The 18,534-nt window shown below is 33.9% G+C and overlaps 1 protein-coding gene across 1 annotated transcript in view; it reads right to left on the minus strand.

Moving 5' to 3' along the window:
* Positions 1-16,059, minus strand: part of LOC121430676 — a 35,799-nt gene extending 19,740 nt beyond the window's left edge. The window contains exon 1 of the mRNA XM_041628017.1: positions 14,568-16,059. Coding sequence (XP_041483951.1) covers positions 14,568-14,661 — 94 coding nt within the window. The 5' untranslated portion in view covers positions 14,662-16,059. The remainder of the gene's footprint in view (positions 1-14,567) is intronic.
* Positions 16,060-18,534: the final 2,475 nt, after the last annotated feature.

Here is an 18,534-nt window from a genome sequence, read left to right on the forward strand (position 1 = left end):
GTAGAATAGGGTAAGACAAAAAAGAAAAGAGATTTCGTTCTGATGAAATGCCCTTTTAATAAGTTGTTCCTGAAGAGTAAATATAGGTCTACATGATTTAAAGTTACTTTGACATTATATCAACACTATGATCAAGAGTGGTAAAGTGACAAATTTGAAGGGGTTTATCTAAAATGCAAATAAATAGCGAGCGAATGGAATCACATTTATCAATCTGTCCAAGATATTTATATTAACCTTTGAATAAGCAAAAGTAAAAAAAAACGATATCTGTAGTAGAATTCGATTGAAATAATTGCGAATTTGATAGTATTGAAAATACAATCATTCGGAGTGTTATTCTTTCTTCGACATTGCTGTACATTGCTGTATATTGTTGTTAAAGACAGTGTCATGTTTCGCTTTTCGGTGAATTGGGAATTTAACTTTTCATTAATTAATTCATTCTTCAGTTTGCATTCATTTCACCTGTACATTACAAATACATATACAAACAAGTTCATATATAATCACATAAACATAAATAATTCCTGAATGTGAGGCAGCTTTAAAATGCTGAAAGAACCTTGCTGGTATTGGTTCTCCTAAACTATAACGAGATAATCAAATACAAAAATCATATACACAACATCTAAAAACGTATTGTAAATACTTATGAAAGATTGAAACTTGACATAATTATAGGAAAACATCTAATTGTATCATTCAGTAGATGATTTCAATCTGATCATTTTAATTTTTTCATTTCGAATTTTGTTCATATTTTGTTCTAAACATCAAAGGATCGAAAATTAAAAGCTTTGACTATATATTTACTATAAAGCAAATAGAATGATAACATTGTCCATATCAACGTGTGTTTAAAATGATAATCGGCAGACTTATAAAACAATAGCTCCATGGTTTAACCATAGTTTTACCTGTATATCGTTAAATCTAAACTATTTTGAAAAAAATGCAAATATGCAACTGCGGCTGACGACCACAATTAAACCGAAATGCAAATATTGAAAGAATTTATCTCAAGTGAACTGCGAAGATCTCTCGATCGAATCTGGTCGTATAATAATGATGAATGGAGTCATTGTACTTTGATATTCTATTCTATATTTCTTCACAAAAAATGCGAACTACGATTGAATTATCTACTTTTTGAATGGTTTACACTACAAGAATTGAAGGCACTGTAGATTATGCTTTATGAATAATTCAAAGTAAACACTCTTAGTTAAAACTGGTAAAAATAACCAATGTGTTTGTGAATATAACTGTGTATGACCGTCAAGAACGTTGATGATTGCAAATTCATTATTTAATAATCTGCCAGAAATTAAACTGATATTGACCATTCTTATCGGTCGGACACACATTCCCCGACATATATGTTATTTTGACAATTCTACATGTTCTATATTTTATAAGAGGAAAGTTATGATTACTCTTATAAGATTGAGTCCAGTACATGTTTGAATATCTTTTCATTCATTTCATATACGTTTCATTTTCATATTAATTGCATAGAAAACAGCGTTCGTTATAATTTAAAGTCTATTTTCAGCATACCTTAATGAAAAAACATTAGTTAATTAAGATACATTAAAAAATATTTTCAATTAATAATCCTCCAATGTTAATGATTATCAACATCTTATTGTTATCATAATGCTTACAAAAACAGACAATACAAAACTTTATTTTCCACGAGGCATGAATCTGTGAAGAATAAACAAATGATTCACAAATGTATCGTAACGAATCGAACCGTATATCCCGTCCTCGCGATCAGGACTCACCACATAAGAGGATTAGCGCTAAATATAGTTAATAATGACACAAATTGAGGCCGATGAGCAGATAAGTATGGAGATAAAAATCCTACTCAGGTGTTGGAGACAAAGTATCGAATAACGTGAATATCGATAACACGTTCTGCGTGACCAGAGGAAGCTGATTATACGTCACCAGTTATTGTTACGAGATTGATGAGGGGAAATGCGGGATAAGACTTGTAACTAATCGGCTTTCTTATCCACCACCAATCTCTCTTATTCTCGTCACTTTTGCTCTTTCTCACCCATTATACGGCGATATCTGTACCCTGATTATTAATTCATCCCATGCAGGTATCCTATTTGGAAGTTTTGTAAACCAAGATATTTATACAGTTGTTAATTCTACATTGTCTGTCACATCGTCGAAAGTGACTCGAAGCTGACTCCAGAGCCCCGTCTTCCAATCAGATTACCCTCACCTCAAGTTAATTTTTTTTCTTTAGGAAATTTTTGCAATGTCCTTTGTAAACAAAAAGAAGCACATTGATTTTTTAAGGAAACAATGAATGTATGAACATGGTACATCAAATCTAGGAAATATTTTGAACAAACGTGTTTTTTTAGTGTTGGCGTTGCTGGCTTTCCATAGTTGTGGTAAATCAATCGCAACTCTTTGTAAGACGGGACCTAGACCTTTCAAATGTATTACGTTATTTAGAGAGGCATATGATTGGTCGATCGGGTTGGAATCTGTTTCGTTTGTGTGACCAGGGCCCCGTCTTACAAAGAGTTACGATTGATCCAATCGATCTTAATTCTATGGAAATCCATCAGTGTCATTTTTTTTCTATAGGAATTGACACAATGTCCTTTGTGAACAAAGAGAAGCAAAGTGAATTTTCAAAAAAAAAAATGAATGCTTGAACATACATTGAACAAACATGCATAATACATGTTGACGTTGCTGGCCGTCCATAGTTGCGATCGATAGGATCAATCGTAACTTTTGTAAGGTGGGGTCCAGACATATACCATGCTGAGATTGCTGACTAAACATTTTCAAATTCAAAGTTTCGATCAGCCCTGATTGGGTTACTTTCATTTGGTCCAATGCCAATTCGTCCAATTGCCAACTCGTCAACTATAATTTGTTCTACAATCAGTTCGTCCAATATCCACATGGGCTAATTGTCATTTTGTCTGATAATTTAACCAGTTGGTCCAATAGCCATTCAGTCCATACACCATTTGGTCTAATTAGACTAAGAGGGTGCACTGTCAATAAAATGTTTGCGATCAATTGCAAATATAATGATGCAATTTTACAACTGATAGGTCAACGTTAGCCTGTAGCAAATCATATTAATCTTCTTGTTTCAAGGAGCAGATTAACAATCAATCACTAATTTGCAATTAACTACAAGACATACGATTGATTTAGGAACCAAAAACAACAACAACTTGCAATTGATCGCAAGTTTCTTGCAACACCCCGTAAGTGTTAATTAGGCAAAATGAACGAAAATAAAACCAACAGGTTATGAGACGAAATGGTCAAAGACGAACTGATGATAAGACGAAGTGATGATTGGACCAAATGGTTGTTTGACGAAATGTTGATGGACGGAATGGCATTATACTAAGTGATGGTATGTGATGAGTATACCCCTGATTCATTCTCACTCCAAGCTTCAAGAATCCTGCCAATTGAATTTCACATCTAAACAATGATTCTCGTTAGCAATAATTTATTTCTTCTATATATCTGATATACACACTATTACATTCCGTCATAACTCAAATATTTACATAATTCTTAGATGTCAATACATAGAGGTTCTGCACGTTGTCAATCATTGCGTGGTTGAAGTAAGATTTGAAACAATTGTCTGGCGGAAATACAGTTTAAACAGCTAACTGTAACAAATATTTATATCCGAAACTGTTAAAGCATCATAGCTTAGACATGAGAGCCCACAAGCATATATACCTTGCTTGCAAACAAACATCGAAATTGTGTTGGCAAACATAATCATGATAATACACTCAGGTCTGGTTTGCTTTCCATAGGACTGGTATATCATGAAAAGGAACATCTAAACACTGCGAAAATAACGGTGATTTTAACACCAAGGTTATTGAGTCGATCACCGCCCAGCTTCAATATACGCCAACACCGGTGATGGAAGGTAATTTTTGGTAATAATTTGGCAATGCAGATGAAGACACTTCGCGGTGTTAATTTGACATAACTGGTGCTATATAACACACTGGTATAATTGGCCTCATCCTGCGACGTTACTTCGGTATGAATAATAATCTTTTTTTTTCCAAGTAATTAAACGGAAGTTTTTGATCTTGTTAAAATCAACAAGAAACGCAAACTACAACCACCCCCCCCCCACAAAAGTATTATATTGTGAGTGACACACTATTTTGGTATTTCCTTTTTTCAACACCCGATCATTAATTTTACTTCTGCTTTGGGACTTTCATTAGAGAAAGAATTTATCATTTTTTTTCAAGATAGATAAGTAATTTTTACAATCGCATGATATATCGTATTGGTATTTGCAATTGCATGACTAGAATTATATAAAATAACACCGTTTAACACCGTTTAATTTATTCATTCATTTATTTATTCATTTATTTATGTAATGAATAATTAATTTATTCATTCATTCATTCATTTATTCATTCATCTATGTCTTTACTGGTATTCATACAGGGTTCACATAATTGATTTTCTTCCACGTGACTCTCTCCGGGTAAGATTAAACAAATAACAAACAAACAAATAATAAAAAAACGATAATGCACGAACATTCTTCTTTTCTTTTCCTCCGCTAATTACGGAGATCTACAGCTGGTTGCTGCATGGATTGGAAATAATTAGTATATTGGGTGCCTCAAACACTTCCTCCCTCAGAGTTGAACAGATAATGAAACATTCAAGAAAGAGAAGACAGAATTATGAAATTGTATAACAAACATAATTTGTATTCTTATTGATTAAGTATTACCTGTTCGTTCAATGATAATCTGACTTTGTGAATTAATATATTTACATTTAGAATTTAAAGTTTTGACAATGAACATGATGAAAACGATAAACGGAAGCTTATGAATAATTATGTTGAAAGTAAACCCATATAATCTAGCCAGTCTTACATTTGAAATACATGTTTATTTGAATTGAACTGAATTGAATTCGGATCATAATCTACTTTACATCCGGGTAGTTCTTGTCCTCGGGACAGGTACAGATTGAATCAATGATTACGCTTATTGTCATTCTATTCTTGATAACGGGGAGAAAAAAACTGGAACTATTCATGAAAAGCTGTCCGATCCTCCCACATTGGTGATAAAACCCTTAAATATTTGTTTGCTTTGTACTCTTGCCGAATATCTTTCCTCTTACAAATGATTCTTTCAAAGAGGGGTTTCTGTTCTACAAAGCCTTGGGTTGAGGAAAGGGTTGAGTTGGAAGAAGAAAAAAAATAGCGCACGTATAAAAAGATTGGCTTCGAATATCCTTCGCTGCAATCAACGCAATGCATTTTTATATGGTCGATGAATGTTGATATCTATTGAAATCGAAAAAAATTGCAAAAATGATAGTGTAATAGGTGGTACTAGAATGGACATCCATTTCTTTACCACATTCACATACAAGCATATTTGAATCTGGGAAATGAAACTTTAATATTAAAAACGATAGGACTTGGCAGCACTATAAATCCATTCTGTCGAGTACTCAAGGCGTGTAAAGAGCTACGAATTAAACAAAGGGATTTGGGAAGACTTTCTAAAGACTCAACAGCGATATGTCTGAAGGAAAGTCATTTCTCAATGTGGAACTCGTATAAAAAGTTTTTGTAACTTTTATACCAAAAATACCAACAATTAAATGTATTAAATGCATCAATGTCATCCGATCTTGAACTGTTAAACCTAGCACAGTACAAACACTTTTAACTGTTTTACAATTATGAGGCATTATGAACTGTCAGATATTGTTAAAACTTTAAACAAAATGTTCGATTGTTTTAAACAACAACGTTCAAATTCTAATAGGTCTATCTAGACTATTGCTTAAATGTTGGCATCGCTGTTGACATAATTTGTCAGCAATAATCTCTTCAAACTTTAAATGAACAACTGTGAATTCATATAGTAAACCAAGTTGTGTGAACTGTCATGTTGTTAATATTTATTTTACTGTGTAAAATGGAATAAACGCGATCATTCTGGATATTATTGCGATTCCTGCATATACGTTGAATCCATAGTAGGATGACCCTCGTTATATGCAAGCAGGGATACATGACCCGTGAAATCAATTTTTATAATTTTTCAAAGGGATATTGGCAATGATAGAAATTCTTGTATATGGCTTCCAAAATTTGCTCCAGAAATGGAGGAATAAACCTCAATGATTAATCACAATTATACAATATTCCAATCACTGTATCATAAAATCAACTGGAAGGGCGACAATGGCGACATTGCCGAATTTCCTTAAAAGTCACATAGCTTCCAAAAATTCTAACTTGAATTTTTTTGGGTCAAATTTCCCACACACCTCCAACACAATGTACTTCTTCGCTGTATTTCTTCTGAAAATAACTTATGGTACGCAACGTGACACCTCAGCCACACTGACAAGGTCCAGACTCTGGACCAATCAAAATTATATATCTATGTTCAATGACATGCAAGTGGTCCGTTTGGGGTCACTTTCGTTGGACAAGTGTGACTGCGACATTATGCGATCATTACCGATTTTCCTTACAACTTCCGTTGCTGCCAAAGATTCTAACTTGAATTTTCATTGTCGGGTGCCCTACACATCTCCGTCACGATGTACCTGTTCCTATGGAAGCTTAAAAGTGCCACCGAGATGTTGAGATAATTATCTCGGGAAGTCGACATCTTGATAGCAAAAGATAAGATGACGAGATCCCAGATCTCATCATGTCGACATCTTTTAGAAGAGATGATGAGATGACAAGATCCCGGATCTCATCATGTTGACATCTTGTAGAAGAGATGATGAGATGACAAGATCCCGGATCTCATCATGTTGACATCTTGTAGAAGAGATGATGAGATGACAAGATCCCGGATCTCATCATGTCAACATCTTTAAGAAGAGATGATGAGATGACAAGATCCTGGATCTCATCATGTTGACATCTTGTAGAAGAGATGATGAGATGACAAGATCCCGGATCTCATCATGTTGACATCTTTTAGACATGTTAGAAGAGATGATGAGATGACAAGATCTTGGATCTCGTCATGTCTACATCTTTAAGAAGAGATGATTAGATGACATGATCATGGATCGAAGATCTTGTCATCTGATCATCTCTTCTACAAGATGTTGACATGATGAGATCATGGATCTTGTCATCTCATCATCTCTTCTACACGATGTTGACATGATGAGATCCTGGATCTTGTCATCTCATCATCTCTTCTACACGATGTTGACATGATGAGATCCGGGATCTTGTCATCTCATCATCTCTTCTAAAAGATGACGACATGACGAGATCCGGGATCTTGTCATCTCATCATCTCTTCTAAAAGATGTTGACATGATGAGATCCGGGATCTTGTCATCTCAACATCTCTTCTAAAAGATGACGACATGACGAGATCCGGGATCTTGTCATCTCATCATCTCTTCTAAAAGATGTTGACATGATGAGATCCGGGATCTTGTCATCTCAACATCTCTTCTAAAAGATGTTGACATGATGAGATCCGGGATCTTGTCATCTCAACATCTCTTCTAAAAGATGTCAACATGATGAAATCCGGGATCTTGTCATCTCATCATCTCTTCCAGAAGATGTTGACATGATGAGATCCGGGATCTTGTCATCTCATCATCTCTTCCAGAAGATGTTGACATGATGAGATCTGGGATCTTGTCATCTCATCATCTCTTCTAAAAGATGTTGACATGATGAGATCCGGGATCTTGTCATCTCATCATCTCTTCTAAAAGATGACGACATGACGAGATCCGGGATCTTGTCATCTCATCATCTCTTCTAAAAGATGTTGACATGATGAGATCCGGGATCTTGTCATCTCAACATCTCTTCTAAAAGATGTTGACATGATGAGATCCGGGATCTTGTCATCTCATCATCTCTTCTAAAAGATGACGACATGACGAGATCCGGGATCTTGTCATCTCATCATCTCTTCTAAAAGATGTTGACATGATGAGATCCGGGATCTTGTCATCTCAACATCTCTTCTAAAAGATGTTGACATGATGAGATCCGGGATCTTGTCATCTCAACATCTCTTCTAAAAGATGTCAACATGATGAAATCCGGGATCTTGTCATCTCATCATCTCTTCCAGAAGATGTTGACATGATGAGATCTGGGATCTTGTCATCTCATCATCTCTTCTAAAAGATGTTGACATGATGAGATCCGGGATCTTGTCATCTCATCATCTCTTCTACAAGATGTCAACATGATGAGATCCAGGATCTCGTCATCTGATCTTTTGCTATCAAGATATCGACTTCCCAAGATAATTATCTCAACATCTCGGTGGCACTTTTAAGCTTCCATATGTTCCCGTCTTTTCCTTCCGATTAAATTAACTCATAGTAATAACGTGACACTCATTCACACTGACAGACTCCGGACCAATCAAAATCCAGTATGTTCAATGACATGCCATTGGTCCGTTTGGAGTCGCTTTCGTTATATAGACGTGTATGACTGCGACATAATACGAATGGTTCAAGAATAGAATGAATTATTTGAAATGACCAGCAAATTACAAAGAAGAAAACCGGTGAAACAAAACAGTAGTAAGTTTCAGAGCTGACGAAAAATGGAAAACGTATCATTTGTCCACGCAGAAAAAAAGTTGTTTCATATAAAACCTTACAGTAGTTGTTTAGACGGTTTTATAAACAAGTGTTTAAAATCTTAAACAACAAAACACTCCATCATGCTGAAAATAATATCAAATAAACAAAACACTTAAAATTTGATCAAAATCGGACAAGGAATTACAAAGTTGTGGCATTTTAAACATTTGCATTATTTTGGTGAAACTAGGCATACCTTCATGAACATTCAATGAGCAAACTGATGTTATATCACCACTTTGTTCTTTTGTATTTTATTATTTGAATTAAGGTTTATTCATTTTTCCTTCAAGAACCAAAAATATTGGAATAACAACTGATTAAGTGCTTTAGATATTCATTGCTGTAAGTTATTTCATTATATGGAGACATGACATTTACACATGCATGAAAAATAAAACAATTATAATTTCGTGTAATAACATAAGAAAAAGGAAAGAATGGATATGAAGTCATCAGCCCATCTAATCAATATTCATGGTGACGTGCATTTAACTGATTTCACAATATATTGCAAAACTTTGAAATTCAATAACTTCGCTATTTTTGTATTAGATTTTGATGAAATTTTCAGCATTTTCCAGTGAATTTTACTCTATATATTTAGATATAAATATTTTCAGCCCGGAACATCCTTTTAACTCTGAACATGCTAAATAAACAGCTAGCGTAATTGTTTTCTGTAGCCAGCGTGGTATCAAATTTTAATAAGCATTTCTACTGTCAGACTGTGCAGAATCAAGGATAAATCTGCTGTTTTTATTCCCCAATTTTCGACAAAGACCTCTTTGTTCTTCTTTGTCATGATAGGCATTTAACAATATTTTTTTCTATGTTCTTGAATCCTCCGTACATCAATCAGCAAAAACTTCCTACTACCTACCCTACTCTCATTTTCTTGAACCACCGTGTACTATATTACTATTCTTCTCGCTTCATTTCAGATTGCCTTTCATATTGTATGATTGATATGCGAGTTTGGTGGTGTGATTGTTCAATATTGAAGCGCATGGAAAACCCAGAACAATGAAGGAAATATGTCCTGGACAATAAAATAATATATCCTCTGAACTTTGCCTTGATTGGAACAGCACAACTTGAAATATGAATGCGAATACTGCCAATATTGTTCTTGGTTTTGGTGGACTTTAAGAAGGCTTGGCCGTGGAGCAATATCATATTTCATATTTTCATTTAATGACTTTTTTATGCGAAAATCTTATAGAGTTCTTTTTCATTATTGCAGTCTGGAAAGTTCATAAGTTCATATTAAATTTGCAGATAATATTTTTATCGTCTTTCGTGGAATGTAACAAGAAGTTGCAATAGTTCTTTCTCTTTGTACGAGGGACTTTAACATTTATTTTCAGTATTATTTTCAATAAATTTCTTGATAAATGAATCATGCAATCGATACATGTATATACCATTAATTAAAATTCAACATGTTTATTGACACGAAGCAATGATGAAAATTACCTGTGTTATATCGAGTTTGAGATCGTTATATTTCGTATCTAGATAAGTTTTATTTTCTACTTCTAATATTTCTATAAGGTGTGTATCTTTAATGCTTATTTTGTAATACAATTGACAATGATATACATGATATTGATAGTATTTATTTTTGTTTTTTATGCATTTCTGTCAACACATTTTTTCTTGCATTTTAAACATCTTTTCTACATTGAACATAGCATCTATTGATTTAGAATCAAATTTAAACAAGCTTGTTTACGAGCAAAGAGAAGGTAGATAGAAAGAATTTTCAGATGAATTGTAGATTACCGGTAATTCATGAGATTAGATTATCGAGTGTAAACATAAATTATCTTGACTATTTATTAAAGAATCTGACATTTACGGATGTCATATCTTTAAGGCCTAATGATCCACAATGGATTACCAATCTTAACTGAATAAATCAATTATATATCAGTTTCATTTACTGGATAAGAACAAATGTTAACTATTATATTTAGGACATATTTTTACACCCTATTCACGATGCACCACTGATCCTTATTAAAAATGTTAAAAATCAAGTCCACCTCAGAAAAATGTTGACTTAAATCAATAGATAAAAATCAGACAAGCACAATGCTGAAAATTTCATCAAAATTGGATGTAAAATAAGAAAGTTATGATATTTCAAAGTTTCGCTTATTTTCAACAAAATAGTTATATGAACGAGCCATACATCCAAATGAGAGAGTCGATGAAGTCACTCACTATTTCTTTTGTTTTTTATTGTTTGAATTATACAATATTTCAATTTTTACGAATTTGATAATTAGGACCTCATTGCCTGAAGCACAAAATGTTAAAATAATGGAATTCCACGTGTTCAGGGAGGAATGAAACTTCATTTCACATGACAATGACGAGAAAATGAAAATATTTCATATTTCATATAATAAAATACAAAAGAAATAGTGAGTGAGTGATGTCATCAATTCTCTCATTTGGATACCGACTGAGATATGCATATAACTGTTTTGTGAAAATAAGCGAAACTTTAAAATGCCATAACTTTCTTATTTTACATCCGATTTTGATCAAATTATCAGTGTTATGCTTGTTGATTTTTTTTCTTTTTATTCAAATCAAGTTTTTGTTGGGGTGGACTTGTCTTTAATGAAACTATGAAATCTATAATTAAAAGAATGCTTTATTTTTTGGTGGGTTCCTAGCCCCCCCCCCCCCCCCCCATCTATACGACAGTGAGGAAAAAATATAATGCAGAAAGATTTGTCTAACCAAAATCGAATGTTAAATAGGGAAGATTTGATATTTCTAATTTTCGCTTCATAAAAAAAAACAAGTTTTCAATATGATAGAGCCTATGACGTCACACGTATTGTAATATTGCACGTGTGACTTTAGAATGTAAAAAAAGAAGAAATTTACAAGCGTTTGAAAAGTATAATATAAAAAGTAAATTCCACTGTCATATTGTTATGAAATTAATAAGTTTAAAAAAGTAAATTACACACGCACTTTGAAATGTCTATTAAAAGTGCAGTGACCTAAAATCAAACATTCATTGACGTTTTGAAGTTATACTCAAGTTTGCATCAATATCATTGGATATGACATCATCGGTTTATTATTTTATTATGTATTGTAATGCAAAGTTTCAAAATGCCATCCTTTTGTTACTGACATGACATTCTGTTGATTAATACTGTTGAGTGGAAAGTTGGTTGGGTATTTGATACAGTGTGTGAGGATATGCTCGTTTGAGACTGTATACATAATTTTTTTTTGTAATATAAAAACATAATGGTGTCGAGCGGTGGTATCGCACCTGATATAGACACGAAATTCAGAGGATCGATCCCCACTCTTATTCGGGGCAGGGAAGGGGGGGGGGCAAAACATACTTTCATTTGGGTTAATTTGAAAGGGGTTTTGTGTTATTGTTTTGTTTCGGTGTTTGTTTTTTTTGCTTCTTGACTATTCTTCAGACTCCAATATTAACAACAAAGGGTCGGGAGGGGCGGGGATGGTAGGTAGAGTCCAAGGCCGAGCATATGTTGTTATAGGATATGAAATATTTTATAATAATGATAATAATTAGACTTATATCGCGCCGAATCCTGTAGCCAAATCCTCTGTAGAGTGCTCAAGGCACTTTTTAGGAAATTATAAAAGAAATGAAGAAAAATTGAAGAGAAATGTTTTAAGGTAATGTTTGAAAGTATCAGAGTTCAGGCACTATTTGATTATTTCAGGGAGGCTATTCCATAACTTAAACAAAATTTAATGATCTTTCCCCCAGCATGCCCAGGCTTTGGAAACTTTGGGGGTAACAAGAAAATTGGAAGAGGAGGAACGTAATGATCTTGAAGAGGTATAACTTTTGATCAGTGAAATGAGGAACTGGGGAGAAGAGCCATGGACACAGTGAAAAGTTAACAACAAAATCTTGAACATAATACGTTGTTTTACAGGGAGCCAATGTAAGAAAGAAATATTTAGGAAATGTGGCCAAGGTGTTAGAGGTTTTTATTGAAAATTTTGTCAATGGCTTAAATTCAACTAGGTTGTATTAATGATTTATTTTGTGTATATGGAAAATCTCTTTAAGTGTTGTGAATATTTGACAATAGGAAAAGAAAATTGAGTACGTTGTGTTTATTGGGTTTTATTGTAACACTAAAGGAAAAAGAGAAAATGTAAAGTGTTGATTACATGAGTATTTAATGTATTTATATATTAATTTGTAAAGATATGATATTTTATTTGATGTATGTATTTCATTTTTATATGAATTGAATCTGTAGAGAAATAAAAAAACTTCTTTAATACAAAAAATGCCCTTGGACAAGATGTGGTCTATACAATTCTCTTTCATCGTGTATATATCAAAATGTTAATCATAGTACAACACACGTGCCTAGTACTAAAGGGATGGTCCAGGCTGGATATACTTATATCTCAATAAAGAGAGTAAAATCCACAGAGCAAAATGCAGAAAATTTCATCAAAATCGGATGTCAAATAATGAAGTTATTGAATTTTAAAGATTTGTCTTATTCCGGTAAAACAGTTCTAGGCATGTCTTCATGAATATTCATTACGTGGGCTGATGATGTTATATCCCCACTTCATCATTTTGTATTTTATTATGTGGAAATTATGTTTATTCAATTTTTTTCTATCAAGAATGAAAACAAATGGATTGGCAACTGATTAAGAACATTAGTTAATCATTGCCGCAACTTATTTCATCACAATGGAGACACATCATTTACACATGTAAGAAAAATGAAACAATTATGATTTCATGTAATAACATAAGAAAATGAAAGTGGGGATATGACATCATCAGCCCACCTAATGAATATTCATTACGATGTTCATATAACTATTTTCACAAAATATTGATAAACTTTACAATTTAATATTTCTTATCCAATTTTGATGAAATTTGTAGCATTCTGCTTTGTGAATTGTACTCTATTTATTTAGATATAAATATTTCCAGCCGGACCATCCATTTTTATAACAAATGTGCTGTATAATATTTTATACGACGCTCATTATTACAATTATGAACTTTACAGTAGTTGTTCAACAATTTAAACAACCGTGTTTAATTTCTTGTAGATTAAAGGTCAAGTCAACCTCAGAAAAATGTTGATTTGAATCATCAGAGAAAAATCAGACAAGCACAATGCTGAAAATTTCATCAAAATCGGATGTAAAGTAAGAAAGTTATGAAATTTCAAAGTTTCGCTTATTTTTAACAAAATAGTTATATGAACGAACCAGTTACATCCAAATGAGAGAGTCGATGATGTCACTCACTATTTCTTTTGTTTTTTTATTGTTTGAATTCTACAATATTTCAATTTTTACGAATTTGACGATTAGGACCTCCTTGCCTGAACCACAAAATTTTTAAAATAATGAAATTCCACATGTTCAGTGAGGAATGAAATTTCATTTCACATGACAATGACGAGAAAATCAAAATATTTCATATAATAAAATACAAAAGAAATAGTGAGTGATGTCATCAGTTCCCTCATTTGCACACTGACCGAAATGTGCATATAGGCCCTAAAAATAGGCCCTGTTTTGTGAAATGAATCGAAACTTTAAAATGTCATAAATTTCTTATTTTACATCCGATTCTGATGAATTTTTCAGTGTTATGCTTGTTGAATTTTTCTCTTTTTATTCAAATCAAGTTTTTGTTGGGGTGGACTTGTCCTTTAAATGTAAACAATTCTTGTTTAAGCTTTTAAACACATGTTTAAACTGTTAAACCTCTACAGAGTTCATAAGAAGAAAAGAAATTGTGCTTAAATATGTGTGTGGGTGTGTGGGGAGGGGAGAGAGTGGAAGGGATGGGTACTTACTAGAATTCAATTGTGACGTAACAAGGACCGGTGTCACCATCAAAATGGTAGATGCCATCAGCAGGAAGGAGTGTATGATATTGGCTCGATCCATATCTCCACAAAAAACAAGGCCTTCGTTTTAAAACAACAAAAAACAGCCCCAGCCTTTAGGACGTACGTCACAACGATGACACACAAATTTCCATCAAGATCTTTGTTCTAGTTGCAACGTTTTAAATTTAAATTGCAAGTTTGTCGTATTATGCCAGTCGAATAACTGTTACGCTGTTTGTATGATATATTCCAAGTATTAAATCGTCGTTGTTCGTTAAAGAGCTTAACCAACATTTCCTATCTGGTAGCGTATCGTTCTTATTGTCTCCTTAACTCTGAGTCAGGAGTTAAGTGTCCAATTTAAAGGGATACTGCTTCCACTCCTGATCAAGCGTAAAGAGATAATCCGACTTAATATCCATAAAAGAACCTTCATTGGTTTGTGGCTGGGAGATGACGACAAAATGGTAGCCAATTCCTCTTCAGAAAACGTTATTCACAAACTATGACATCTCAATGATATGGACATTGTTATGTTCTTTTGAGGGAGAGTGACAGAAAAAGCAATCGCAAATTGCTTGTTGTTTGTCGTCACAATGCCTATATTTTGTCCAGTCCTCAGCCAGAATCTGTTTGCATATCAGACGTAACAGAGACGGGTGGTGATTTTTACCATGTTTACGGTAAAGAAAAGTCTAAACTTGTATGTTCTCATTCGTTAACACTAATTAAGAAGAGGCCCGATAGAAAATAGCGTTTCCGAGTGAGGTAGTTAATGACGTAATGATGTGAACCACTAATAGATGCTTGCCTCTTGTGCAGATAATTCATAAGTTTTCTTAGCCAACAAGGAAAACCGGGGAAAACAACAAGTTTATGCTGATATCATTTTGGATGACGGCCTCTCTTCCAAGATGTTGCGCACAAAGGAAAGAACATTAATTTCCAGAACTGAGTTCCACATCATATTCCTTAGACGAGTTTAAAAGAGTGTGACTCTTTGGCTTCATAATACAAATGGGAAATAGGTCGGCAAGCTGCCCAAACTCCAAAGAGTGGTTCATTTTTTTTCACCCGCCTTTGTGTTTTTATTCCAATATATCCGGTTACATCATAATTACCCTTTGAAAGTACAAAAATAACTGATGTAGGATGTTGCGTTATCAATGAGCTGATATGAAATGATAAAATAGAATATCCGGATGCTGTGACGAAAGAGTGTTCCTCGTCGTTGATCCAATACCTACACTCACAAGATGATCAGTGACTTGCAAAACTTTTTTTAAAAAGTCAGTTTAAGTATAAAAGAATCGGGGGAGAAAGAGGACGGGTCTCATCTCGCATAATCTTGTCAAATAAAAAGATTTGCTCATGGTACCCCTTTCCTTGCATAATGTAGATTCCTATATAGACGATACCCGCACGTCACCTTTCGTTGTAAGAATAGTTTAGCGTTTAGGTTGTCCCGACTCAAAACAAAACGCCAGTAAAAATGGACAGTTCGAACGGAGACTTGGTGGTGGGGAATTCGGTTCTGATCCATGGACACAAAGTGAACTCCTATCTTTGAAGAGGGTGGCGGATGCGACACATTCGCGCTGATCCGCCACGCTAGTGCTTCAATTTCCCACCATAACCAGTGGTATAGGCCTACCGAGCATATTCCGACTTCATGAGCGCTTTGCACAAAGCTTGAAGAAGACCAAGTAATGCTATGATAATGCTCCGAAGAAGAGGGTCTAATCCAAAACTCCGTCTATGGGCCAGGTATGGAAGTAAACAATCTTTGGGGCTCACTTCATTTATTTTGTGTTGACTCATGGCAAACTAATTCAACCTCGGAGAGTGGAGAGACCGCCTCGCAGAAATCAACCACTCATTCATAAGATCTAGTGATCCATGAACCTTCAAAATATAATTATACACCAAAACACCAGAATAGTGGAAGGAAAATGAAGAGGGGGGGGGGGCTGACACCTAGACTGACAAAGAGAGGGGGTAGATGAGAGAGGAGATATTGTGTGCGCTCGTGTGTGTATAATAATATTATAATAACTGATTTCATTGTTTTCTTTTAAGACATACATGATTCATGATTATTATTAAGTTAGTGAAAAAAGGGAAAATATGAAATGTTAAGTATTATATGTGACTTGAAATGTTAAATTGAAATGTTATGTAACTCTTTTGTTCATGAAATCAAAATAAAAACATTATTAAAAAAAAAGGTGTTTGTGTGTGTGTGTGAAACAAGCAAAAATTACGTGTAGAAAGTATGGAAAATGTAATGAAAATTTTCACAACCCCCCTATAGAGCAATTCCCCCATTGATGAATAAAGAGGAAATAAATGATTGCTTGTTTATTTCCTTCCCATACTGACAGATTTTTTTTGCCCCCACCGCCTTATCAATCATTTTCTTTTAATCAAATCAAATGAGTGTGATTTGAAACGTATAACGGAAATCGACAGAGCAAGAAACAACTGCTTTAAAAAAAATTGTTGAACAGGCTTACAGAGTTCGTTTTAGTAGGGAATTGTTACGATTGGACATAATCAATCAACAGTAACCTGAGACATGATTCAATTGTTGAAATAAAGATAGATTCCAAGAAACAAACTTGACCAAACTCATTCGCCGCAGGAGAAGGAAAAGATTTCATGAAATATATTTATTTCAAAATCAGTGAAATGTATATATTTTTACAGAAATAAAAATTGAGAAAACATTGCCACTGGATTACGCACGGTACAGCTATCAAATTTGTAAACAGATTATTTTACCCTTACATTATAATTGTTGTTATACTCATCTCCAATTCTGTTATCATTTCGATCACAATAATAGTAAACTCAAAGAACAGACTCATAAGGTTATGTCAAAAGTAATATAACGATTTAAAGAATATGCTCAAGCTTTAATAAGTTACTTTAATGAAATCTAACAATGCCTTATGACAAGCATTGCATATTTTCACGTAATTTATTGAATTGAAACCGATGATGACGTCATCCGGAATTGTGGAGATTAATTCTAGAAGGTTAAAACTCGCGATTTCTTGCGCTTCTAGATTTTTATATGAATACAAAGCACCTCTTCATTTAATTGACAAAAAATACTTCATTCACGGATTTCAAGCGATGCGTATGAACAAATTAAAAATCATTGCTTGGTTTTTCCCTTCTACTCAATGGAAGAATATTTTATTACAAAACGCCCTTGATCGGGAAAGACTTCTTTGTTCAGAAAATACAATAAGTCGAAAGACTGACGAATTCACAGGAAAGAACTATGAGTTGAGTTGAGTGATATTTCCTCTTCATTTCGATTGTTCAGTGCTATATTTCCATAAATTGAACTGATTTTGAACCTTTTTTTATTTATTTATTTATTTTTTTTTGGGGGGTGTTAATATGTTCTGAAATATTCTTCCCCTTTTCCTCTCATCTACCCCTCCCATCCTTAATTTCTTTGATTTCTTTCTTTCTTTCTTTCTTTCTTTCTTTCTTTGCTTGCTTGCTGCTTTATTTGTTCATTTATTTATTTATTTCTTCCGTTTTGTTCCTTTTCATCTTTCTTCCTGTCTTCTACTTTCCCTTTCTTCTTCTTCTCTTCTTTCTCTTCCCCTCCCTCTCCTCCTCCTCCGTATCCGTCTTCTTCCTCTTCTTCTTCGTCTTCTTCTCCTCCTCTTCCTCCCCCTCTTTATTCAAATCTTCTCTGAACCCATTGGACTTCGAAAGGTTCCTTTTCAAATATCCTCTTCTTTTTCACCTTCTTTTCACTCTTCTCCCTCCACTTCCCCTCACTCCCTCTCTCCATTCTTCTGACCTTTCGTCTTCAACAATCAGCTGAACAATAAAACCACTTCTCCTGTGTGTGTCCTACACTGATCACATTTAAGAGAGAAATTGGTTTGTAACTGTACATAGG

Source organism: Lytechinus variegatus, chromosome 17, assembly GCF_018143015.1.
Source record: "Lytechinus variegatus isolate NC3 chromosome 17, Lvar_3.0, whole genome shotgun sequence".
NCBI lineage: Eukaryota > Metazoa > Echinodermata > Echinoidea > Temnopleuroida > Toxopneustidae > Lytechinus > Lytechinus variegatus.